Source organism: Sebastes fasciatus, chromosome 14 (assembly GCF_043250625.1).
Source record: "Sebastes fasciatus isolate fSebFas1 chromosome 14, fSebFas1.pri, whole genome shotgun sequence".
Lineage (NCBI taxonomy): Eukaryota > Metazoa > Chordata > Actinopteri > Perciformes > Sebastidae > Sebastes > Sebastes fasciatus.
The window spans coordinates 1,482,506-1,509,788 of NC_133808.1; the positions used below are offsets into that span (position 1 = coordinate 1,482,506).

Here is a 27,283-nt window from a genome sequence, read left to right on the forward strand (position 1 = left end):
ACCTTTACATATTCTACAGTCCTTTTCATCGTTGACTGCATCTGTTGACTTCAGAAGATGGTGACATGGCCCCTCCCTGTGCTCCTCTGGGTTGCTCCGAGCCACATGTTTGTCTAAGTGCCTGCTTGATGTATATACAAGAATGCAACTGCAACACCTTGAGGCAAACCTCATGGTGTACTTTAATGATGGTTTCTCACACAGACGGAGGCCTTATACCATGATGTCGAGGAGGACATTTTTGCATGAAGTGTAGCTGTCTGGATTTGTACTTAAAGGTTGATTTGATACTGTATGTGTGTTTAGGTTGTTAAATGCACAGTATACAGTATGTGGAAACATTGTAAGCCCTGGGGTTCAATGCACAACTCAAGAACAATACTAATGGGAATAATAATAACCTTTATTTGTATAGAAACCTTCAAAACAACTGTGCGTCACAGAGTGCAAGACAAGAATATGAGTATACAAGCGACAATAACAAGTAAAACACAAGCTAAAATACATTCATATGCAGATAAAATGTATAATAAAATAAAATACAAAACACTTGGCTGGATGATGTCAGCATGAAAATACTTTTCAGTAAAATTATGTGTTATGTTAAAGGTTTTAATATGTTTTATGTTCTACGTTGTGCTGCTATTTTGGCCAAGACACTCCTCTAAAAGAGATAGGAGTCGCCCCCTGCTGGCTGTTAGAAAGAATGCAGGTTTAAGGCACTTCCACATTGGCTTCACTTCTCAGACCCGTAGGTAGCCAACTGATACCAACCACGTCATGTTAGCTTGTCGGGATAATAATATCGCTCCAAAGGTCTGCTAAATTTTGGCGATGGAAAAACTGGCATGGCGATTTTCAAATGGGTCTCTTGACCTCTGACCTCAAGATATGTGTATGTAAATGGGTTCTATGGGTACCCATGAGTCTCGAGACCAATTTATGCTAATCCCATGCAGTTTGGGGCCAAAAACATGCAATTTTTCTCATGCACGATAAATGTGATATTTTATGCTATTCTAAAAATGGTGTATTTGAATATTTCTGCATACTGGGGTCCCTAAACAGTCTTGGAATTGCATAAATTGGCTATGACTGGAAAGCCATGACTTGTGGATTCAGTGAGCCCAACTGTATTCATGTGTGATGATATTAGTCCCCATAGTAGCCATTTCATATAGTGAGACCATTGTTGGAAACCTGACGTCATGGTTAGTTTTGTTTACTCCAGGTTATGTGATATCTGCAAGAGACACAACAAACAGGTTCCCTGATCAGTGTTTAAATGGGACCCCTAATGCTTGTGATTACCAACAACAGTCCAGCACAGGTGGTCATACCTATGATGATACGATGGATGCCCGGCAGTGTTTGATTCGTATAACCAGCTCAGACTGGATGTCTGGTCGCACAGCGGGAAGGAAGGCAGTGATGGTACCCTTTTGTCGCTAAATCAAAGGCCCCCACAGAGGGGAAAATGGCATGCTGGGAACAAAACAGATGGCGATGGATCTTTAAATGACCCTTTTTCACAGGCCAGCGTGTGTCTAACACACGCTCACTTAAAGGTGGCCTTGTACGCTACTATAGGAGTGTGTGTGTGTTTCCTGTGATGCTATCAATTCTGAAGCTAATGGACCAATTTTTGCGGTGTTGAGCTTTACACACAGAGTGTGAGGAATGCCTTGCGTATGGGTGAGTGTGTGCTTGTTTGTTTGTGTGAGTGTATATGCTTTCATGTGTCCAACACCATCAATTTTCAAACCAATGGGCCAATCCTTCCCTGCCAAAGGAGTTGAGGTGCAGTTTGTTGATTGTAAAATCGATGTGAAGGCTCTCCTGGCATGATGGTTCCCAGAGTGTGGGTTTCTGAAAGACAGCCACGTGCCTCCCAGCAAAACAGTTTGATTTTGCTGTTATTTCATTCATCACCGGTACTTCCCTCCACACCATCGCAAATTTCCCAGATGAATCTATCAAGCAGAAGACATTTTATTATTGGCATGCACCTTATTTACATTTGAATGCCTTGGAGAACAAGCATGCACGTTTAAGCATGCCGTCTAAAATGGTTAAGGAGCTAGTTGAAGAATTAAGCATTTCTAAGATATGTGTCAGATTCCAAAGCTGAGTGCATATCTGTGAGGCTCTGTATGTGTGAGGTTGGGCATGTGCGTATGGGAAATCATTTCTGTATACACTGGTTGTTGTGTGTTGAGAACAGAATGAGAGTTTGTCCTTTAAGGTCTTTGTCTACCACAAACAAACCCAAGGCCATCAGAGATTGATCTCATCAATGCATGGTCACACTTTTACTCCTCTTTATTTCACTTGTAGCTACATCCAGTCAAGACAAACACTCACAACACATGTAAACCTGTAAAAGGCACCTCTGTGCTTACCTTTGGCAGTATGTATGGAGTGGGTGGGGCCACTAGGACCTCACCTGAGTAAAGAAAGACCGGGCGGACTTTACCATTAGACGAGATGAGCTAAAGATTTATTATGATATGATACATATAACTCCCTACGAGAACTTATGAAATGCTCTCAAAGCACTAAATCATCAATGTCAATGTGCCACCCCCTGCACACTCCAGATGAATGGATTATTCCATCAGCAGGCGAGCCACCGCTGTGCACCACAAACTTGTTGAATCTCTGGTGTTTAAGCCTCGAGGTAAAGTGCAAACACTGAAACGGAGTTTTTACATTTGGCATTCCTACAGCAAAGAAACTTTCTGAGTTATTATGACGACCTTAGCAAACAGTTGCTTATTTACACATCCAGCAGTGACAGAGCCACATCATCTTTCTTTCCTAAAAAAACATACTTTCCTAAAGCTTACTGTTTTGAGAAGGTAACTGTGTAACTATGGTGACAAACACAATATCAGAGTATACGGCAAACTAATCTTTACCAGCACATTAGCTGACTAACATCTACCGTTAGCATTAAAGGTGCTCCATACGATATCCAGAGCATTAATATAGCAGCAAACAACAATTTAAGATATAGAGGAGAAATGTCTACCTGATCAGAGAATGAAGTCCCCCTCTGTGTGTGTTGTAATCAGAGTTTCTCCTTGCTTCGTTTACATACAGACCAGCACACGGGTACTTCGCAAAAAGTCATGGCCGCGCCCCCTTTTGGTGGATTGAAAACCGAGGATCCCAAAGACTTCAATGCAATTTGACGTATGTTTGGATTATAATTTTGATAAAATCATATGCATTCATCTCGTTATACAAAGTTTTTTTTATACACACTTCTAATAATTATTCTGTGATCTTGCCTGAACCTGAGCATTCAACATACCTTCATAAATGAAGGTTGATCGCAGTCATGTCCCTTCAGTCTTCCCCTGTCCAACACAGTGGCTGGATATTGCTTATCCAGGCATCTATTTGATTGAATCCCGTTAGGCTGAGTGTTGTCTGTAAATAACCAATGTGTTAATAGACAACTGTTTGATCTATAGGCTGAGATTTAGTTGGAGTCTGATGCTGCTATAACGTTAATGTATGACTGTATTACTGCAGCAGCCTCCCACTCAAGCTAACGTTAGCTAGCCTTGCTAGTCACTGTCACCAGCATCATTAAGTAAGTTACAAATGTCTTCATACAAGACTGGAGATAAGTGACATTTGCCCAGTGGGACTTTAACATTCCACATTCTGTGTGACTTTCTTATAGATTGGATTTTATTTCACTTCCATTTCATTACACAGAAGTTCCTGTAGGCTAGGCTACTGTTCACCAGTCACTCTGAGCAAAAAATAAAAGAACTGTGAAAGTGCTTTTATATGTTTGTGGGTAGAAAAGATAAGATGTACGATAAGATCTACTTTATTGTCCCCAAGGGAACATTTTGCTTGGGAAATAGTGCTGCACATCAGATTAAAACAATACAAAATTCAAAAGTGTCAACCTGCACTTGACTAAACTTGATAATGCAAATCCAAGTAAAAGCGGCAAATGGTACACTCACATGGCAGAAATATAAAATCATACCACCTGCTGTCTGCATGACAAAAGTCTTCCTTTATTTCTGGAAATGAGGTGGGCTTTCCTATTTTTTTGGCAGCTTGTGGCCTAGTTCACTTGTTGTTGTATTTTTGAAGTAAGTAAAAGTGAAATCCACCGTGGGATGATCTTGCTGTCCACTAATGACAGCATTCACCACATTCCTCGACCTCAGATGAGAGCAGATACTCAGACATTCACAGAAATGTCCTTCCTACTCCTCCCTGGCCTCGGGCCCACTGGATTTGAGCCGAAACGGGCAGGAGAAGACAGGAAACTGACAGGATTACACTGACTGGGTCTGCTACTGCGCAGACACACAAATATAAGCTACAAATAGGGGTGTGCCCAGGGGTTGAACTGCAGGGTACGAAGCCCGGGAGGTGTCATGGAGAAAAAAACAAACTCATCTATGCTCTCAAACTCGAGCTATGGATTTATTAATTTGTGCGCAGCACATATTACTTAATTCATGTTCTCAATTTAATATTATTTTTTTGTTTCTCTCCCTGCCCAAGAAAAGCCATGCTTTAAGCCCCCCCCGTCACCCCCCTAGTGTATTTTTACATTTCTATGATATTTCATATTTATTTGAGTCATTTCCTGACTATATTGATTAGCCACACTGTTTGCCATTTTTTGTTAACAAATAACTTAATTTTGTGTTCAAAGTGAAAAAAAGAAGGTTGTTGCTAAAATGGGAGTATGACGGAAAGCAGACGATATCGGAGGTTTGCTGGCCTCTAACAGGTCCGAACGACAGAGAGCACAACTTTCAGCTCAACAGAAAACAAGAGGAAAGTCCCGTTAGAGAAATAAACAAATCTCAGTGTAGCCCTGTGCGCTGTCGGTGCTGGAGCTGAGGAGAGAGAGCAGCCGGTGCCGGAGCTGAGGAGAGAGAGCAGCCGGTGCAGGTCGACGTGCACCTCCAAAACGTCACAAAACTGTATTTCAAACAGCCAACCTAGGCAACATGTCTATCCATCCTCCGGTGCGCTGTGACTGGGGTGCGGCTCCTCGGTTCAGCCCAGCAGCAGGCAGACGGCCGCCTCGCCAGGAGGAGACGGTAAAGACGAGTGCGCGAGAGAGAGAGAGAGAGAGAGAGAGAGAGAGAGAGAGAGAGAGAGAGAGAGAGAGAGAGAGAGAGTCGGTGTATTGCGCTAATTCTTGTCTCATTTATGGTCTGATAAACACTTAATTCATCTAAACTGGGGGACTGAAAGAAGCAAACAGGCAGGCCAAGACAGAAAATCAAAGTCATTGATCAACTTTCTCATTTCACAGCTAAACAGTACACTACAAGATGATTCTGAAAGCATCTAAGGAGAGAAATAGTCATTACAGTAACAGAATATTGATTCATATTTGATCAGCGCTGCCTAGTTTCACCGTTTGATCAGAGCTTGTGAGTGATTGACAGCTGCTCAGAGACGGCAAGGCTCCAGCTCGGCTCTGATTGGTTGTTTTCCTCCGGTCTGTGAAATCCTGCAGATGTCATTAGGAGCACTGGAGGACACCAGAGGACACAGAGGACACACAACATGATGTTTTCAGATTACCTGTCTCATGCACTACTGTCAGGATATAGTGACCGTTTTATAAAAATAACTTTTCTAATCATATTTGCTCCATTTCTACCCACTGCTGCTTTAAATATAGCCGTGGGTTTTATTTCATAGGCACACATTTTCCTGCTGCGCCACCCATAAACTCTGGTTTTATGTGCAAAGTGATGTTTAATTTCACTGATTAGTGGAACAAGTTGGCAACGTGTGAACGCAGAGTTTGGACTTTTACCAACAGTGAAATAAAAATGTTATGACAGATTTGATGGGAGCTTGGGGCTCATCCTGAGGACAGCTGCTTTGTTTCAAAATATTTCACTGTCTGTGTGGAATCTCTGTGTTACAGCTTCATCAACTTATCAATGACGTCACCGCTGCTGTGCCTAAAAAGTGCCCATTTTTAACCATGGAGATGTTCGTATTATTCCTGCTGCTGTGTGACAACTACAGGTATTTAATAATAATGTAAATATAATTATTCAGGGACGTGAACATAATGGGTAAGATGTATTAATGTAATGCATTACAGACTGTGATATAAAGCAGAGTGATAGAGGCTCAACTCAACATACATGAGAGCTACTGTATTTAGTGATTTAGTAGATGTCTGTGTGCGTGCACCTCCACCAACTGAAGCCGCACTAATTGTCTCGGAGCTGCAATGTGGGACGTTGTCCTGTGTGCAGAGGCAGACTAGTTACAGCTACAGTCTATTTTTCATTAAGGAGTGGTTTTGCAGCTTTGTTTGGATGGCGGGAGAGCTGTATGACACCTTCCAGGCTCCGTAGTAGCCCACGTGACTGACTTCTTATCTTAAAATTTGGTGGAGGGATAGGGCAGGGAGATGAAGATGAATGACTGTGGGGACTAAACATTCTCCATGAGGGATTTCTCTTCCTAATAGGTTTAAGGAGGTCAAGTACAAGACGGTGCTGCAGGTGAGAACAGGAAGGAGAATATAGCTCCTCTCAGGTGCTGTTTAGTTCAGATATGGCTGCATATAAAACGCTTGTATTTCTGTCTGGTTGAACAGACCTTGATTAAGTTAACCAACTTTACTTAGCACATACATTAGCTAGCTAGCTAACATAGTCATTCTCTATCACGGTTGAAGCTGAGCAGTGCCGGCCAGCCGGTACACGCCGGTGGTGGCGGGTGGCTCGGCCGGTTGGAGACGGGTGCTGTTGGCCAGCCGGTACCCGCCAGTGATAGCGAACGAGCCAGCCAGCCAAAGCCAAGCAACGCCATCCGACTGGTTCACTATCGCTGGTCTCGGTTGGCTAGCATTGCTTGACTTCAACATAGCTACGTTAGCTATCCAGCTCACGTAGTCATTCACTAACCAAGATATGCTAACGTTGTACTCGTATAACTCAACTAACATGTTTAGTTATGCTAACGTTACAACTTCCTCGCTCTACGGTGGTGAAATGTTCAGCATGATGATTGTGAAGGTGACTATGCAGCATGTTTGAAGTATTCCCTCCTTTGGTTACTGTAGCTCCACATTCCCTTCACACTGGAGCAGTAACAAGAAGGACTTTGTTTTTCTTGCGCAACCCAAAGAATTCCCACACTGCAGAGTTTACGTTTTTAGCAGGGCGATAAAGTATCTCCTTTTCATTCGTCGTCATTTTGACAGAATCACGAAGACAAGACGTGCGCTTGCTTATGGTGTGTTACTTTATAGTCATGTGTCATATAGTCGCGTGTGTGACGTCATGTCTGTGACAAGCTTTTATTTACTGCGTGAGGGAGAACACAAAAGAGAAATAGCTAAACCAAGAGCTAAATTGAATTGAACACGATATACCGTGGTTGGATTATTTACACGATATTACTATTTTCATGTTTTTAATACCGCGATTACTGCAAAACCGGTATACCGCGACACCCCTAGTGTCAATGCATCATTGCCTGATTTTTTTTGTATTACACTTGGCAAAGTGGAGTTGACATTATGAAGTGTTTGAGGTTAATAACAGACAAACAAACATGCCTGTTCTGTATATGCCCACAGGTCCATTTCAAAGCTAGGAACATTTTGAAGTCTGCCAGAATGACCCATGGGTGACCCTGAGCACAGTTCCACCTGAGAACCTTCATATATGAACTCTGCATGATCTTTCCCCTTATTACAATAGTCTGCTGGTGTTTTTAATAGCAATGTGACTTTGATGTTTTCAAAAGCACACAATCTTGAGGAATGCTGCTGGTGCTTTGTCCTTAAAGGGGAACACCGCCTAAGTAAGAATTCCAACATGTTATTTTCATGTTCAATCAATATTTGTGAACACGAGCTCCTCTCTCTCAAAGCCAGAAACCACAGAAGTAAGTCTCAAACTTGTGATGTCATAGGGTATAATACTGATTTTGTGTTGTTTTTTTTTATACCCAAATGAGCTTTATTCTATTGAAGTGTTGTCAGTTGTGAAAATGTTCCCATATACTCAGAACATTCCCCTGGGTGCTCTCAATGTCATCTAGAACAGCTCTCCCCATTCACTGTCTATGGAGCAGCTCCACACTTTATACCCTGTGACATCACTAGTTTGAGTTTCAGCACTCTAGTTTTTGGATTTGGGAGAGAGTTGTTCATGTGTACTAATACTTTTTGCACTGTTTCAGACAATAGGAAGAACATGTATGAATTTTGAAAATGGGTGTAGTTCCCCTTTAAGGCTACAGATACCACATCCACTCATTCTGTGAATGAATGGCTCTTAGGAGGGTTTATCAATGGGTAACCAGCAGTGTAGAATTAATATGTTTTGCTAAAAAAAGTTAATAAAAAGAAAAAAATACTCATTATGCTGAAGAACATAACGAGTGTTATATTATTGGCTTGTTATTACTGATACAATAATATATAAACAGCATTGCAATGTAAAAACATGTATTTATTGTCTATTATGTTAAGTTAAACACTTTTTGATAGCAAAATCTGAATCAGATCAGTCAGTCAATTAAAATACAACCTAGTGGAGTAAAAAGTACAATATTTCCATGTTATGGAATAGAAGTATAAAGTAACATAAATTGTAAATACTCAAATTAAAGTAGCTCAAAAAAGTACTAAACTACAGTAGGCCTACTTGGCTAAAGTAAATGGACTTACTTACTTTCCACGAGCACTAGTCCAAGGCTGTTGCTCTGGATCTTTGAATATGTCATCCTTAATACATCGGAGGAACTTATAGGAGGGCTTTCTGACAGACTCATTCGAGGTCTTGAGTAAAGTTCAAATAAAGCACACATCACAAAAACAAAGTATGATACCAGGACATTTCTGTTACCGAAGTACTTCCGGGGTAGCAGTCTCCTTGTGGATGTCCACTGAACTGAATGTCCCCGCTGTGAAAACGGACGTTGTCGGCAGGATTCGAACCTGCGCGGGGAGACCCCAATGGATTTCTAGTCCATCGCCTTAACCACTCGGCCACGACAACCGGATTACTGTATATGTAATGGAAATTGGCAAAAAACATATTGATTCCAGTTGCCCTTAGGGTCCACTGACTGTTCAGATGGGACTCAATCATGCAACAGCAACATGATTCCGCTGACATGTCCCTCTGAAGCCGGGAGGAGAGAGGTGCTATTTATGGTGAGCACAGCACCATCTGGTGGTGGACACCTGCAGCTGAGAGACATTCATTCAGTCCTCTTTATATGCACTCAAAAGTCTTTGGAGAGGAAGTCGGTTAAAAACGGTGCAACAGCGAAAAACAACATGTGAAGGGAGGGCCAATGAGATGTTCACTAGTTGTGTTGCTCCCCTTCATAAATCTATTCCCTGTATATGAGCAGCAACATGCAGAACTAACCGGCCTGGATGTATGGGTGGATTTGGAACAAGGGTTGAAAACACATTTTACATGGATACACATTAAAGTCAGAGTGGTAGAGGAGGTGTTCAGCTCATTCACTTATGTAAAAATAGCAAATATGTAAAAAAAATACTCTATTAAAAGTACATTTTTGCATTAAAATTGTTATTTAAGTTAAATTAGCAGTAGGCAGAATGTTTTTGGCATATGGCAACAATTCCATAATAACCTTTTAGTATATTGTAATTCAAGTGTTTTGAGAGAAAACTAGACTTCTACACCTCCTCATGGCTCTGTTTTCAGACAATATCTTCAGTGATCGGCCTGCTAAGTCAAATCCTAACAACTCCTAACACTTCCTACCCCCCTCAAGCAAGTCCTAACAATTCCTAACAGGTTCCTAACAATTCCTAACAAGTCCTAACCAAAGGTCCTAACATTTTACCTACTAAGTCCTAATAGCCAATAGCGCACAGCAGTGGCATGTCACGTGACATGGACAGCAACAACAACGGATACGCCCCCTTCTCCATCTCTGACAGCAGCAAACACAACAACAGAAGCAAAACAGTAACGTTATTTACGAGGAAATGATCGTATGCAAAATGCTTAATTTTCAAATTACTATTTATTTGCTAGCTGTGCTTGATTGAAGTTGTCAACGTACCCGTAATATAAAATTAATTCATGTACGGTAACTGTTAATAACGCTCATAGAAGCGATAGTTGCTGTGTTCACACAGATTCTTTTATGGACCTAAATTCGGCAACAAGTGTCTGGACTTACTATCAACATTGTGAATGTTAATTGTGAATTTATAGTGCTATTTTACCATTACTGTAATGCTAACTCTGTAGTGTCTGTAATGTTAACTCGGCCAACTGACAAGATTCATGAGAATGACGTTTGTTCTAGTTGCTGTTCTGTTGTAAATCAGCTACTAGCTAGTAACAGTATTTATTACACGGCTGTGTTGAATACTCGATTCTGATTGGTCAATCAAGGCATTCTGTGGTCTGTAATTTCTGTATTACAGACCGTTGCGATGTATAACAGACCGTTGCTATGTGCGCAGCTCTGATGTCGGGCTCTGAGGGACCGTTTTTGTGTAAAAATATTGATTTCTTCAGTAAGTAGTCTTTCACAACAATGACCGGCTCACTGTACATTATCCCTTACATACAGTACAGCTAAACCACTGTTATTATACTTTATATGTATATATTACAGGTGTATTTAAGTCCAATATATAACAAAATGCAATGCTTTATGGTCTTCTAGATAATACAAATCTGAGAAACATCAGTTTACCTGTCAATGTGTTATTTCTGTAAGAGATGATTTTTTTCAGATTACCTGTCTCATGCACTACTGTCAGGATATAGTGACCATTTTATAAAAATAACTTTTTTTTTGCTCCATTTCTACCAACTGCTGCTTTAAAGTACCTAAGTATTATTAGCTGAATGCACTTAAAGTAGGCCTATCAGAAGTAAAATTACTCATACTAATATACAGCATATTATATTAATTTATTAATTCATTGCATGTGTGAGTAGAATTTTAGTTTAGTTATTGGTTAGTTTAATCTATAAATGCATCACATTCTGTAAATTTATCATATTTTTTGTATGAAACAACTACAATTTTAGAGGAACTAGTAATAAAAACAGCTCTCAAATAAATATAAAAAGTACAATATTTGCCTCTGAATGTGGCGTAAAAGGATGAAGTGGTATGAAATGAAAATACTCAAGTCACATACAGTTACTTTAAAATTGTACTTCAGTAAATGAACATAGTTAAATTCCACCAGTGAAAAAGCAATGCACGAGATGCGTTCTGCATCTATTTACTATAATGCAGGTGTTTTGTTCCACCATTTAAGGAGTGACATTTACTGTGTGATTGACACACCAAGAATAAGAAAAACAAATATGACTTTAAAGATCATAGATATATCTATATATATATAGATACAATTTGTTATTTAGAAATGATCTGTATGTTAAAGAACATGATTGTGACAATAATAGTCACTAGCCTCTGTGTTATTGCTTAGTCACTGTAAAATAACTCGGCCACACCACAAACAAAGAGTGACACAGCATGTTACATTTCGTGATATAAATTATTTATTTACATTTACAGAAAAATGACCCCATCAAGACAATGTAGTAATAACTATTGGAAATAGAACCCAAGATACAGAAGCCGACGTCATCGTCACAACCGAACAGAGAGCTCTATAATAACATTGTGCCCTCTGTCAAAGGTCTCCTATAACACAAGGTGCAAGGCATCACGTGTAGCCCCGAAACCCCCCCACCCCCCTCCCAGACCGAACAACACACACCTCATTTAAAGCCCGTTACCCTGCTTTGCACTACCCCGCTTTGCTTTAACCCCTCATCTAGAAACGACAGACACCGGCTAGCCCGCCTCTACCAAAGCTCACACATCTAATACACATTCCCACACACACACACACACACACACACATTCAGTATCCTCAACGCCCCCCCCAACACCTCATGGTTGAGTTTTTCAGAAAAAACCCTGGGCGGAAGTGACAAGGTGCAGGGAGACACATCTGCGACTAGGGGGTTTGGCGGCGGTGGGGGGGGCCGATGTCAACATGACCCCACGTGTGAGTCTTGTCTCTGCCTGGTACGCCAGCTCTGTCTCTGCCGTACCGCCATCCTCCCTGGGCATCCTTAAAGTTCATACTGGGAGAGAGGGCGAGGAGTGAGGGGAAGCAGATCCTAATTTTCGGGGTTGGCCTACAAGGGGGGGAACATCTAATGCCGCGGCGCTCCGGAAAGTGGAGGGCGACTCTCTCCGGTGTGTCTGGGCTCAGATGAGCCGAGTGGAGGCGCGCATGGTGTTCTCTGTACTGAAGTGGACATTGTTCTGCTTCTGCCGGTTGATCCTGTTGGTCCGTGGGCACTTCCTGTGCAGGGAAGAAGAAGAAGAAGAAGGTGAGGGAGGGGAACATGTAGGGGTTAGCTACGCCACTTTGCAGCTCTGAAAACTCATTCTGATGCAATTCTGATATTTTTATAGACCTCAGTAAGGCTGTCCTGAAATGATATCTTAAATTATAAGGTTGGAAATAGTCTATATTTTTCTTATTGTCAACAATTCCTGTGAAAAGACCAAAACCAACAATAAATTGATTCTACTGCTAAGTGTTGTCTGTGTAGCTAGAGCCTGATTGATCTGATTCCTCTGTGCCATAGAGCTCCATTGTTCCTCAAATACTCATCAGTGAGCCCATACTTGCCAACCCTCCCAATTTTCCCATTTTTCATTGCCCTCTACTGGTTTCTTCCCGGTGTCACCATTCTCACGTTTTTCTCCTGATTTTTTCCTTTACGTTATCATGCTTTGTTACGTTTCTGGCACTGTACAGAGCGTATGAGCCCTACTGCTTCCACCCGACAATACAGCTACACCAAATGTCGTTTCCTGACGGAAGAGTTGTTTGCGACACAAGTCTTATCTCACTCGCCGCACATCACAGTGACCAGCACCCAAAGTTTAGCTTTGCTCTTCAAAGCGAAAAACTGTCGTGGTGCGACGCAAGCCACTGGTAATAATGTCTTTCAGAGCGCAGTGGTGCCGTTGTCGTGTTGTGTCTGAATGGACCTTCAGGGAGTGAGAGATGGAGAGAATAATGGAGAGTACTAAGAATAAGAAATACTCAAGCAGGGGCGAAACATGAATAAAAACAGATTAATATTAGTTTATGCCAGAGATTCACTCAAGTTCTCACCAGAGGGGCGAAATATTAATGCCACTAATTTCTTTAACGCATTAACGCAACTTTTGATTTCTAGGTTGTAGCGGCTCAGTTTTAAAGCTAGAGTGAAGATACTGGCATCATATGAAACTAGAAAACCTAAAGAATCCATTGGTACTATTGTGAAGGAGGTTGAATAACGCTACAAACTTACGCTAAATTTTGGCGGGGAAAAAACTGGCATGGCCGTTTTCAAAGGGGTCCCTTGACCTCTGACCTCCAGATATGTGAATGGGTTCTATGGGTACCCACGAGTCTCCCCTTTACAGACATGCCCACTTTACTTAGTACTTTTTCAGCCCAGAGTAGTGCTTGCTGTCTTCCTCTAAGCCTGGGCATGCTCAACATCCTGTTTGTAGCCTGAGAAGTCAAACCCAGGACATAAAAGTCCATGTCCAGAACTCTCTAATGCCCTGTTAGTTCTGCTCTTTTTCACAGCTGTGTCTCCAGTAGGAAGGATACAGAATTGTGAGGTAACATGGTATCTCACAGTGGAGCCCTTTCCAGCAGACCTTTTCCAACACGTGACAGAATGTTATACACAGGGGGGAGAGGGGGGGATCCAGATGACCTTTTCCACTCCCACCTGTTTGTCCTTTAAGTGAATGGCAGGTCTATATAATAAGTGGAAACATGAACTACAGCTCAGTCTGCCCAACAGAGATAGGACACTGAGGTGAGTGAGTCACTGGCAACTGAAATGTACACTCATTGGCCACTTTATTAGGTACACCTGTTCAACTGCTTGTTAGCGCAAATATCTAATCAGCCAATCACATGGCAGCAACTCAATGCATCTTATACTTACACTTAAATTGAAGCCTTATTAATGTTACAGAGCTGCCCGTCGCTGTCTGTTATGAACGTCGTCTTCACTACTGGTGTCCAGTATTTACATACTGTAATATTTCATCAGAAATAGTATGCCAATCGCGTACTATTGGTTACATACTAAGGATTCAAACATACAAAAAAAAACTCACATACCGCTTTAGCGCACTAAATAGCATGTTAGTATGGAATTTCGGATGCAAGTGAGTTCACTGAACTCAAAATGATCTCCACAGTCACCAGATCTCAATCCAACAGAGAGCGCCTTTGGGATGTGGTGGAACGGGGATTTGCATCATGGATGTGCAGCCGACCAATCTACTGACACTGCGTGGTGCTGTCATGTCAGTATGGACCAAAATCTCACCATTTTGAGAAAATTGGCAACCAATTCTTGGCCTTTGATTGCCATCAGTGGCAACCACTTTTTAACACAATAAATAAGTGAAAATAGGGACAGCAAACAGCAAAACGCAGCAGATGTTCACCCCAAAATAAATACTTTTAAAATATTTGTTGCATTAGTGATATTTAAATATTGCTGACAATCCTGAAACACTAAGCCGACGGCGGGCGTCGAACAGTTTGGGGTCGTCGGTGAGCGTCTGTCGGCCTAGTTTTTGCGGTGTGTCCCGCACCGTCAGCTCTAGTCTGCCCGTGTCGGAGGTTTTTCGGCCGATTCAGCATGTTGAATTGCCGGCTGCGCCCGTTGGTGAGAGTATTCACTCTTATTGGTGGTTCAGCTTAAACGGATCAGTGCACGAGAAGAGAAACAGAAGTGAGGGAAGTAAGAGGAAAAACACAGAAGGCTCTTCTCATGTATCATCTTCATCTCATCTGATCGTTCCAACACACGGATATTTTCACAGTGACATGAACATCTGGAATGAAGCTAAGTTGTGAGTGAGAGTGGCGTGAAAATGGTCGGCAGACGCCGCTTTGTCTCATGTACGTATCATAACAACAGCTTGTATATCTGCCGTCCTCGGTCTTCTGGTTTCCCTTTTTGAATGATGAATACAGACTACCGCCGCCTGCTGGTGTGGAGAGTTATAACGTCTCACGCAGGAGCAGAACGTACGTGCTAGTTGGTCGTTGGCTGTAGTCTTTGCAGTGTGTTCAGGTGAAACTTTTTGGCAAAGACAAAAGTGACATGAGGCGACTCAACTGGTGGCCTTCATCGCCGCTAGTTCTCTGATGTCGACCCGGCTTTAAAGTCAGAACGGAACCAGACAACGATGCACGTGCGTTTACAGACATCTGTGGTGATTACAAATGGCGACCTTATTTTCAGTTTCGGCGACCAGAAGTTGATGCCTGGCAGCCTGGCAACCACTGGAATGTTTCCAGCACCTTGTTGAATCTATGTCATCAAGAATTAAGAAAGTTCTGAAGGCAAAAGGGGGTCCAACCTGATACTAGCAAGGTGTACCTTATAAAGTGGCTGGTGAGTGTATGTCTGTACAGATTCATTCATTCACTAGACGCCACTGTAACAAGTGACAGCTGTGTGATGAATTGTGGACTTTTACAAGGCTGAGTCTTTTTATATTGTTTGCTTTAAATAAATATCGCTGAGCAGCAGGAAACATTAATGGTACAGTGGCTGTATTATAATTCTCTCTTTCCTTCTTTATCTTCTCCCCTTACCCTCTCGCCTTGCCCCTTTACAACTGCTCGCTCTCTCATTTTGTCCCCCGTCCTCCTCCCCTCCTTTGCTCAGAGGAGCAGTTTTGTCTCGGCCAAAACTCTTTTAAAATCTTTTATTAAATGTCATAAATTGCTTAGGTCAGCCGGAGGCAGACAAGCCCCAGGCTATATGTGTGTGTGTGTGTGTGTGTGTGTGTGGGCCATCACTGTGAATACAAAACGCCTGTTCAAACACAAGTGTGTATGCTTGCCTACACAGATATCTCTGTGTATCCGTGCTTGTACACACATGCTGCATGTTTTCTGATGTGTGTGTGTGTGGGTGTGTGTGTGTGTGTGTGTCTACAGGGACTGTGACAGTACTTTCTCTCTGCGGTGCAAGCAAGGTGACCTTTCAGCTCTCCTCCAGGCTCAGGAGCTCCACAGCCTCCCTTTGTGACTCCCAAATACAGACAACATGGAAACAACTGCTGCCAGGTTCATTAGTAAGCTGTGTTTGCATGTGTGTATGTTAGGGGTGGGGCATATCACCTCAAATCTATATCACTGTATTTTTGGGGTTTTTTGCGGTGACGGTATCATATCACGGTATTACAAAATTAAAAGGGATTTTTTAAAAAACAAGCTAATAAGCTTGAAAATGAGGTTTAGGCCTGCATGTGTTGTGGGAGAAGTAGCCTGCCTCATAATGTAAATGTAATGTGATTCATTCAGAGTTAATAATAACAGACATGCTGCTGTTTTGAGTTGTGAGTGAACTGTAGCCGAAACCTGGATCTCAGCAATAAAGAATATTTGGAAAAAAATGTTTCACAAAGGCCGATTTACTGTTGGTTTATTATTTTAAAGCTTTGTTCACCTCTTTTCATCACAGCCAGACTGGGAATCACATCACATTTAAAAGAATTTACATCTTTGAAGAAACCGAAAGCTGACATAACCTTTTACATCTTAACCCACATGAACTAAATATACAGCGTACGCTGTTGGACCAGTACTGTCCAGAAGACACATGGACCGTGAGCGGCGCGGCTCGGCTGCGGACGGCTCATCTAGAGATTCGCCGTGTGTCGCCTATTTTTATCGTGTGATGCGCGCAGTTCTCAGCCAAAATAGAAAAGTGGAAATGATCTGTTGAGGGCTGCAGAAGCAGCTCCGCGTGAGGTCACAGCAGTTAAGCACCGGCAGCCGCGCTGCTCTACCAGGCTGTAAACTGATAACATGGGCGCTGAAACCGGTATATCGCCCCCCCTTAGTGTATGTGTGTGTGTGCGTGTGTGTGTTTGTGAGTGTGTGTGTGTGTGTGTGTGTGCGTGTGCGTGTGTGTGTGTGTGTGACTCACCTGGTAATGCAGAGCACCACCACACAGATGATGACCACCTGGAGGGCTCCGATGATAGAGGCGATGAGGACATAGTGCAGTTTGCCAGAGCCTGGCACCACATAGAGCACGTTGTACTCTTTGATGTCACACTGGGGGCCTCTGAAACCCGAGTGACAGCTGAGAACACACACACACACACACACACACACAAAAGTGAGAAGAGAGAGAAATAATTATTTCTTTGCACTGAGAGACAGGTTCATTATTTCTGTGTTTCTAATTGAGATGTCAGTAACTGTTTGGTAAAGACGTTGTGGTGGAACAATGCATTTGTGTGACAGTGTAGCGACGGTGTTTTTTCTTTGCTGTGACTGTTTAGATGAACATGACCGATAAGGCTTGCGGGGGGAATGGGAAGAATGCGAGTACGTTCACGCTAAGCATGATGACGCTAAGCAGCTAAACTCATCGTCATTTTCTCTTTGTTTTGGGCCTCTGTCCACACTAAAGCTGGAGTTACAGCTGTGCGTTCAGAGGTTACAGCGTAACTACGGAACAGACACAAGTGTAAAACCGGGTCTACAGAAGCAACGGAGATACCACATGGAAACTGCCAGAACTGTGATGGCCGTCTTAGGCTGCTTGTCTTTTCTCCTACAAGTTTGTGATGCCGGTGGATTATTGTTAGTGAAGATAAACAGTATAGCAAAGAAGACAACTTTCTGTCCCCTCCAAAACGCTGCGATCACTCATTTTAAAGAGGACCTATTATGCTTATTTCCAGGTGCAAACTTGTATTTTGTCTTTCTATCAGAACATGTTTACATGGTTTAATGTTCAAAAAAGGCTTTATTTTTCTCATACCAGCTGTGCTGCAGCACCTCTTTTCACCCTCTGACTGAAACGCTCTGACTTTGCGATCATAAAATAGTGATTTGATAGACATCTCCGTGTCACATTTTGCCTGGTTAAATCACAGCTGTAACTGGGCTATATCAACTGTGTAACAGATGTTGGCTACGACCAACAGTAGTTGTTTGTTGACCAAAAGAGGATGAAGAAGAAAAGATTTGACTGTTTTCATATTGTTCAGGTATTTCAGAAAAACAACCTGAAGAAGCTACTGTGGACGTGCATCGTTTTCACCAAGCGGCGACCTCCGGTGCTGAGAAATGAAGCCACTTGAGGCTGGCTCCAAAAAAGAGTCAATCTCCAGAGACCCCTATGTTAACATGCCAAACTTTACAGCACCAATAAACATGTTAACAGCCAGGTACAAAAAATGGTTTTGGTCTCAATAGCTAATTTCCCCGTTCAACTGTACAGGGTGTGAATGTTTATACACCCGTTTCAATTATATTAAGGCTTAAAGTTGAGCATAGTTGAGGACGTAGCCGCTTTGAGTGACAGGTGGGTGCCGTACCAGGTCGCTAGCTGCTAGCTGTCTGCTCTGCTACGTCGCCTAAGCTCCACCCACCATCCACCTCTTTGCGCATTTTGGATTAGTAGGGAGTCAGGGGCTGCGGTCCAAAAGTCTTTTCCTCTCAGGAAGTTTCCTAACTGAGTGAAATGACCCGGAAGTACCTCAGTAGCAGCCATGATAAGAGCTGTTAGAATCCTCTAAATGCTGAGGAAAGGAGCTTCAATGTTTCCTTTATTATCTCCTTTAGCATAGGATACACTGGACCATCCTTTACCAAAGGAAAGGAGAGAATAATATCCCACAATTCCTTGCAGCCGCAGCATTTAAAGCGACGCACCATTCGGCCGTTCCTGAAAACAAACTATATGCTTATCTTGCATATTATTTTCATACACTCATACACTAATTGGGATTAATGTTGATAAATAGTGAGCGGACAGTGACAACCATTTTGTTTCACTTTATTCTTAATTATCTATTTATTTCAGTAAAAAACTAAACAAGAATAACAAATAACACGAACAGTGAACATATCGCAAACAGTCAATTAACAAATGATCAACGAAAAGGAGTAGAACAGCCTACACATATGTATGTCTCCATAACTCCAACAATTAACTCAATATTCATATAAACTTTGGTGACTGGTAGTGACTAAGTAACGTTAGGTCAGCTGATCCTTTATTATCTGTTGATAGAGTGTTCCAGCAGCAGGAGGAGGACCTGTGGTATCTCTCTTTCACACACCGCAGATGAAGCAGCCAACACTGAAAGACCTATTTAACAATGCACGGGGCAAACATGCACCTTTTGTAGTACATCTATGCAACATTGTAGTTTCATCACGGCAGACCCGCGTCACTAACATCCGCCGCCTTCGCATCATAATTAAGGAGCCTAGTGGAACTATAATCAGATCTCTTAATACAACAGTTGTCTTTTCCTAAGTCCTTGTGAATCCTCCTTCACTTCTTTCCTTGACCTCATGACGTTTTCCATCGAGGTCAAGGAGAAGTGGTTATGTGAAGAGATTAGGACGTGATCTTTTTTTACTTTTTGACAAGCAGCCAGGCTGTGTCGTCGCTGCCAAGATGGCGACGGCCGGAGCCGCCCTCTTTGAGCTTCACAGCGGCTCTTCAGAAACCACTGGATGACGCCACGGAGACTACGTCCACATTTTATACAGTCTGTGGTTTTCACATGTAATTGGTATTTTTAGATTTAGCCGGCTTAGTGTGGACGTAGTCTGAGAGAGCCAGACACACACACACACACACACACACACAGAGAGAGAGAGAGAGAGAGAGAGAGACTAATGGAGATGATCTTTGTCCTCAGAGAGGAGCTAAAATGGTTCCCCTTTTAATCTCTCTTTCCCTCTCCACCTCCTCTTCTTTCCCTGCTTTCCTGCTGTCTCTGGGGAGGTTGTTACCCACCAACACCTGCATATCCTTGTTTGGTACCAGCATACACACAGAGTCTCCTTCACATTCTCTATCCCTTCGACCTGACAGTGGGTAAGATGAACATTGCAACCTTGTTCTGTTTGGAGTTTGTGCTCTGTTTCCACACTCGCATAGAGACCACGGTGCTTCCCTTCTCAGTAGGGCAAAACCTCCAATTCCTGCCACCAGTAGGGGGCAGCAGAGACCTTTCACACTCCCTCTCTGCTGAGCACTGCTCTGTATGCATGAAGAACGTCTGGCTGGGTGAGCTGGGACGAGCGAGGTTAGAGAGAAAGGAGAGAGATAGAGGGAGCGAGAGATACCAAGACCCCCTGGCTGCCACACTATCAGGCTGTAAAAGATGGCAGACCTGAGCGGCACACATGCACATTCACTGTGTGTGTGTGTGTGTGTGTGTGGGGGGGGGGGGGGGGGGAAGGGGGGGGGGGGGGGGAGTGGTGGGTTTAATATCATTCCTCATTGTGCCTTTGTGTAAATGCATGTCTGTGCTGCCTGTGTTCAAGTGCATTGTGTGTGCTTATGTGAATATGTGTGTACTGTATGTGTGCTACCAGGTGCAGCTGTGAGACTGCTGTTCTGTAAGTGTGTGTATAATGTGTGCAAAGTGTGTCTGCATTTGTTGTTTGTTGCATTTTCTTGTTGTCCTATACTTATGAGGCCAAAATATTCCCTGACGTGAGGACATTTTGCTGCCCTTTGCTTCTTTATAGGATATATCCAATTTATGGATCTTATTTTTGTCCAGCCATTGTTTGTATTGGTTTGGATAACATTTGTATTCACCAAAGTCATTGCTGAGCACGGAATGACTAAAAGAAAGCCTGACGGGGCAAGAAACAAAGTCCCAGGTTGGCCAAACTTAGAAGAGTTTCTAAGTTTTGTTTCTTGTTTCTCTTTAAGGTGAGCCTCCATCACAGTTCACTGACTGACTTTCATCTGCAGTGAGGGATTATTACACACAAGTTCTGGCCAGACAGGTTTGTTTGGAACCTCTCGCAACAAGCAAGCTTCGTACCCCATTGAACTACGTACAGATCTCAGCTCAGTTTGGTGAGAAGTAATCAGAACCAAAATGATGGCCAAGCCTTCAAAATGATCATCCAAGGTGGAATTAAACTGTAATTATCCTTTAAGGGGATGGTTTAGGATTACGACTACAATTAGGACTAGGGTTAGGTCAAGGTTTTGAGTAATACCAGGCATGCAGTGGTCATGTTAAACCTGCATTAACTATTTTTTTAGCCACTGGGAAACAACGTAACGAACTGTAAACAACACTGACATTATCACCATATGCTGATGTGTTAGCAAACAGTTGTCGACTGTATTTACTAGGGCTGTCAATCGATTCAAATATTTAATCGTGATTAATCGCATGATTGTCCATAGTTTTCGCAAATTAATAGCACATTTTTATCTCTTCAAAATGTACCTTAAAGTGAAATTTGTCAAGTATTTAATACTCTTATCAACATGGTAGTGGGCAGATATGCTGCTTTATGCAGATGTATGTATATATTTATTATTTGAAATCAATCAAACCCTCACAGGTACTGCATTTAGCATAAAACAATATGCTCCAATCATAACATGTCAAACTGCAGCCCAACAGGCAACAACAGCTGTCAGTGTGTCAGTGTGCTGACTTGACTATGACTTGCCCCAAACTGCATGTGATTATCATAAAGTGGGCATATCTGTAAAGGGGAGACTTGTGGGTACCCATATAACCCATTTACATTCACTGATCTGGAGGTCAGAGGTCAAGGAACCCCTTTGAAAATGGACATGCCAGTTTTTCCTCGCCAAAATTTAGTGTAAGTTTGGGCGTTATTTAGTCTCCTTCAAGACGCTAGGAGGAGATGACATGGTTGATACAGATGGATTCCATATGATTCCATATTCATACGATACCAGTATCTTAATTTTAGCTCTAAAACAGAGCCCGCTATGACCTCTGAAAGTTAGTTAAAAATGTTGTGTTAATACATAAAATAAATTTGTGGTGTTAAAACAAATTTGCATTTATGCGTTTTTATCACGTTGACGTTGACAGCCCAAATATTTACACATCCAGCAGAACCAGTGTTGTCTCTGGCCACCCGACAAATCTTTTAGCTCTGTTTTGGTCTACACCAGCTCCTGAGGGAAATATCTGGCTCTTTATGTGCTAAACGCTTCACTCGTTCACCAGCTGGTTGCAAACTTTGTCTGTCTGCTGCTTGGTGCTGGGTAGTAGTGTACAGTGGGTTCATCAGAGCTTTTTAACTGAAAGCCACGCTGACAGCCCCAGCGAGGCTGAATGAAAACAGTAAAGTTGCAGGCAGTAAAACTGAAACAATGAGCTGAAAGATGCTAAAAAGTAATCAGTAATTTCCTCCATTGTTAATATAACATCAATTACAGTAGAACAGCTTTGTTAAGGGGTTTGGTCCCAATGCTGAAAACTGTACTAGATTGTTAGCAGTACTTATGTTGATCTCTTGTAATTGACACTGTTTTTACAGCTTCTGACTCGCTGATGACACACTGGAGGTGTCAGTCATCAATGACGGTGACAGCAGCATGATGGTGTGTTAACAGCCAAGTATTATCACTGGCAGACAGATGATGGTGCAACAAAGTGTGGGTTCTCAAGATGAAATCCTTACCAAATCAAAATGAAACTTGTGAAACAACATCATAATGTGCGCGGAAGGAAACACCAACATCCTCATTTAGCAGTGAGAAATACAACATGAGATTAATTTCAGCCAGATCTCAAACACTTCCCCCTCTCAGTACACTGGCAAGATAAACAAGTGTGATTCAAAAAATAAATGGGGTCCGGCACTTGCCTTCTATTGCTACATTTTTAACTGACTAGCCATTTTACATTACACGCTTTCATTTTCGGTGTCGGCAGATTAGGGAGGGAGAGCATCATCACATTTGTGGTGAAAAGACAGAGCCGGTCTGAGTCCTCTTGCTTTATGTAGGACTTGTTTATAGCCACACTACAGACAGAGTTACAATGTCAGACATTGTAGCCAATGATAGCTAAGATGAATATAGTTTAATTGATTGCTACATAATAATCCATGCACTGTAGCCCATAATTAGCTACTGCAAATATAGCCGTATTGATTGCTAGCTATTAAAAACCCATTCAACTCATTATGAATTAATGACCAACAGTCCCAACTCAATATATTATGCTAAAATTACACCATATCTAGAAAATATTGTTTTGTCATCTAACTTTTTAGAAGGAATTTCCTAAACTTGTACTCAAATATTGTGGGTTTAACTGTTGACATTAACTTTCCATAACCGTCACCAGTCTGTGAAACAGAACATGTGTCAGTTTAATCATTAATGTATTTATAGAGATATTATGCTTAGTTGTTGTAGAGCTACCGTGGTGCTAACGTAGCAGCTAGGTGGCTCATGCTAACAAGCTGCGGCCGTGTTCGGTTTGTGATTGGCTCGGATGGGGGTGTGGGCGGCACCTCATTACAGCGGCTTCAGCCCCCCCGATCACTACTGCGCAGACTCTGGCTACAAAGGACGTTAATATCTCAAGATGGCAGCTCCCGATATTTTGGCTTGACTTTTGTACAGTGGGAGGAAGTGGAGACACGTCGTCCATCTTTCTATACAGTCTATGGCCCTATTCCTAGGGCTGTCGCAATAACCACAATATCACAATACTGCCCTGTTGACAAGTCAACCGCAGGGGACGGCAAGCAACCACCACAACCACTATGTTCACATTGTTTCTTTTTCTGAAATCTTTGCAATGAGAGCGCCACGGCAACAGAGTGACACGGTATTCTGCGCTGCACATTTGGTGTTTTTTTTTTTAGTTATTTTTTTGGAGAGATTTTTCAAGCATTTTATTGATAGGACAGTGGATAGAGTGTTGGAAAGGGGGAGAGAGAGGAATGACATGCGGAAAGGACCACAGGCCGGATTCGAACCCGGGTCCACCGCTGCTAGGACACAGCCTTGGCAATACATGGGCGCTCGCTCTACCGACTGAGCTAACCAGCCGCCCTTGGTGTTTTTTTTTCTGGTCACCATCAGTTGAAAAATGTTCAACTTTGGGTAAAACGCTACGCTCATCAGTGTCACTTTTTACCAAGCCGTCCAATCACAATGGAGGAGGGGCGGGACAAATACCACAACGACCAACCGTCACATCCTACATGTACAAGTGCTGAACAAAAACAATGGAGGAGAAATGGATACACAACAGCATACCTAATAATAGTTACTCATCCCTTGTCCTCACAAATCTAGTAATACTGTATGTGTGTACCTGCAGGAGGGCTGGGCCACGATACTGGGGAACTGACACTCTCCGTGGACGCAGTAGTTTTTGTAGTGATCAGGACAGGGGATGTACAGGTTGCGGGCCCGCTCGTTCCTCGGATCCACTTTCACTTTCTCCTCAACTGCGTAAACACAAACACACACACGGACACACACGATCCATAAATCCTGACAGCAACATGTGCTTGTGGCCATCTGTGAACATACATTACTGTCCTGTACAAGAAAGACACAGGTTTCAATAAGAGAGGAAGAGATTACTAATTAAAGTAAAAAGGATAGAAATGGATGTAGTGAGAGAAAAGTGTGAGAGCGACAGACAAAAGGAAGTGAACAGAACAGAGTCAGGACTAATGCAGCTTTGAGTGGCAGCACATGTTATTTGGCCACCGTTCCACATGCACTCACCTGGGAGGTCGGTCCGTGCGAAGTGTCCATCTCCGCCTTTGATGTCGCCTAGAAAGGCCAAAAACACATTCAAACTGATCTCAGGTCACCACAACCTCTCCTACAGCTCCAGCCCCCTCCATTATGGGTTACGCGTTCAAACTGATGCCTGAATGTGAATCATCATCTCAACAAAGGGTCCACTTGGCGTGTGCACCTGTCAAGTTAATGCGCATTTATGTGAACCATTCTCTTCAAAAGTGAGAAACCATCTCCCCTAAAGCATTGCACTGAACAAAAGGTAGAAAGGAGCAGAGCCGGGTGGAGAAGATCAGAGGGAATAATGCATTTTTGTTCACCTTATTGACGCTGCATTGAATTCCTCTTTTCACAACGGCTAGACAAAATCTCCTTCCAATCATTATCATTTTATTGCGATTGATTTTTTTTTCTTCCAGTGGTCCGTGAATTTATTCCCTCAAACTGAGTCTGTGAAAGTATTTCCCAGGTTTATGATGCAATTATTTCTTATTTTTCTTATTTATTTTTCTTTTTTATTGGCTCTTGGTACACCAGAGGAAGACTACAGGTAAAGAAACAAAGCAGTGAGATCAGAACCTTGAGACTTGTACGTATGACATCCACTTAAGAAAAATCAAATATAAGACTAAATTAATTTTGAGACTGCTCAAAGGGGAGACGCTACAAACTAAACAAGACTGCAGCTACAAAAACGCTCCTCTTTCTTCCTCCTTTAATCTTTCCTGGCACCACACATCGATGACAACGCAACGTCTTAATGATACAATACGTCATTTTATGAGCATCTGGTGCCACAAGTGCATCATGTTGTTCTAGATTACTGAGCTACAGTAGAAAGCAGGGCTATTTCCAGAAAAAGAAAAATTAAATGTAAAGCTATTTCCCAATAATATGGCAAGTGACACATGGGGAAATTAGTAAGGGTGTCACGATATTATCGATTCTATATCGGAACTGAATCAAAATAAGCTTCCGATCTCGACCATTGAAAACATTGATTATTTCGTTGATTATTTTTACTTCTCTGTGCTCCGTCTAAGAAATGTAACAGCCTTGTCACTCATGGTTCAAACTATAAACCAGCACAAACATCCCAATCACTAACATCAGCCACCATGTTCTGAACAGACACATTACATTACAAACACTAACAAAAGTGACATTTGTATTTTGGAACATAAAACAGCAACCTTTAACTACTAGTCCAGCACTCGGGACTAGGCAGGCATGATGGGAAATGTGGGCCGTCCCTGTTGCTACAATACTCAGGGCACTTCCTGCATATGCCCAAGGCCTATTGAAAGAGGCTTGGTCACGCTTCATCAACGCCTCATATCTTTGGGGGTATAACACATGCGCTGTAAAATCTGACCTGCACTCTCTGAAATTGAGCCAATCGCAACGCACGACCGCAGCTTCAGTTACACTGCGCATGTGTTATACCCTATACCCCAAGACCCGTGTCCTCCCGTGACCCAGCCTCCTTCCATAGGCCTTGCATATGCCTGTGGCATTTTACACCAAGGCCTATTGAAAGGCTGGGGCACAGGTCTTACATGTGCAGTGTAACCGGAGCTGCGGTCGTGCGTTGCGATTTGCTCAATTTTTTATAACCCAGACTGTTGTAGTCTTATTTTTGAAACACTTTCTAAATAAAAAGGAGTTCAGTTTTCTTTTTAAAGTAGAATTTGAAAATGTAAATGACAGTTGTCAGAGCATAAAACCAATGACCTGTTGACCTTTACAAATCAAGACTCCGTAGTCTAATAATGGCATGTTTGAATCGAAAATCGAATGGAATCGTGACACCCCTAGGAAAAAGTATAAACCAGCAATCTAAATATCAAGGTGACACTTTGAATCCCGGCTAACATGAGGTCTACTTTATCACAGGTCTAAATCCCTCAGTTTCTTGACATTTGTTTCGCTCCCCTCTTCCCCTGATTGAAACAGAATGCGTGGAGCCGTGATCAAATCGATCAGAGTGGTCCGACCCAAAGGGTGTGACGTGGGGGAATACAGATTTCTATTTGTGTTCCAGAGCTGGTTAGCCCTGATTGCTTTACTCCCCATTACTTCTCAAAGCCTACATCTTGCTTCTCACATCTCGATCAATTGTCCTGTTGGTCCCGGGTGGATGCAGAGCCAATCAGATGCTCGCAGATGTACCCACACACAATAAAAGCTGCTACAATTGAGATTTGAACACCTCCCTGGATTGTCTCTGCCTCTCTTTCCACCTGATGACGGCTCCACACAGATCTTATAGTAGCGCAGATGAATCAAAACAAGCAAAGCTAAAGATGTTGGTAGATCTGACCTCAAATAAAATACAATTAAAAACACATTCAAAAGAAAAATGCCTTTGTCTTCTCCCACATGAATTAGCAATAGGACTCGGTTTAGGGATTTAACCACAAAGATTAATAAAATAACTTTATCCCTGGAACAAACAAATGCTGCACCCAAATAAAAGATACTACACTAAAAAGGGGGATTAACATTCAGTCAAATTATCAATATACATAGCAGAGAAGCCTATGTGGGATTTGGGGATTATCTTTGCACACTATTCCAAAATATGATTGAGTGAAAATATCAGTAATTCTGAAATG

General features: G+C 42.3%; 1 protein-coding gene and 1 non-coding gene across 3 annotated transcripts in view; both read right to left on the reverse strand.

The window, feature by feature from the left end:
* Positions 1–8,959: 8,959 nt before the first annotated feature.
* On the reverse strand, positions 8,960–9,041 carry trnas-aga (transfer RNA serine (anticodon AGA)). The gene has a single exon. It is a non-coding gene; the product is annotated as a tRNA-Ser (tRNA).
* Positions 9,042–11,535: 2,494 nt separating this feature from the next.
* tmeff2a (transmembrane protein with EGF-like and two follistatin-like domains 2a) overlaps positions 11,536–27,283 on the reverse strand; it is a 162,341-nt gene continuing 146,593 nt past the window's right edge. Inside the window, exons 7-10 of one of the 2 annotated variants that reach the window (XM_074658193.1) lie at positions 24,648–24,695; positions 24,226–24,361; positions 17,052–17,210; positions 11,536–12,376 (exon numbers count right to left, since the gene is read on the reverse strand). In XM_074658193.1, coding sequence (XP_074514294.1) covers positions 12,280–12,376; positions 17,052–17,210; positions 24,226–24,361; positions 24,648–24,695 — 440 coding nt within the window. In that variant the 3' untranslated portion in view covers positions 11,536–12,279. The remainder of the gene's footprint in view (positions 12,377–17,051; positions 17,211–24,225; positions 24,362–24,647; positions 24,696–27,283) is intronic. The other variant, XM_074658194.1, reaches the window with a different exon arrangement.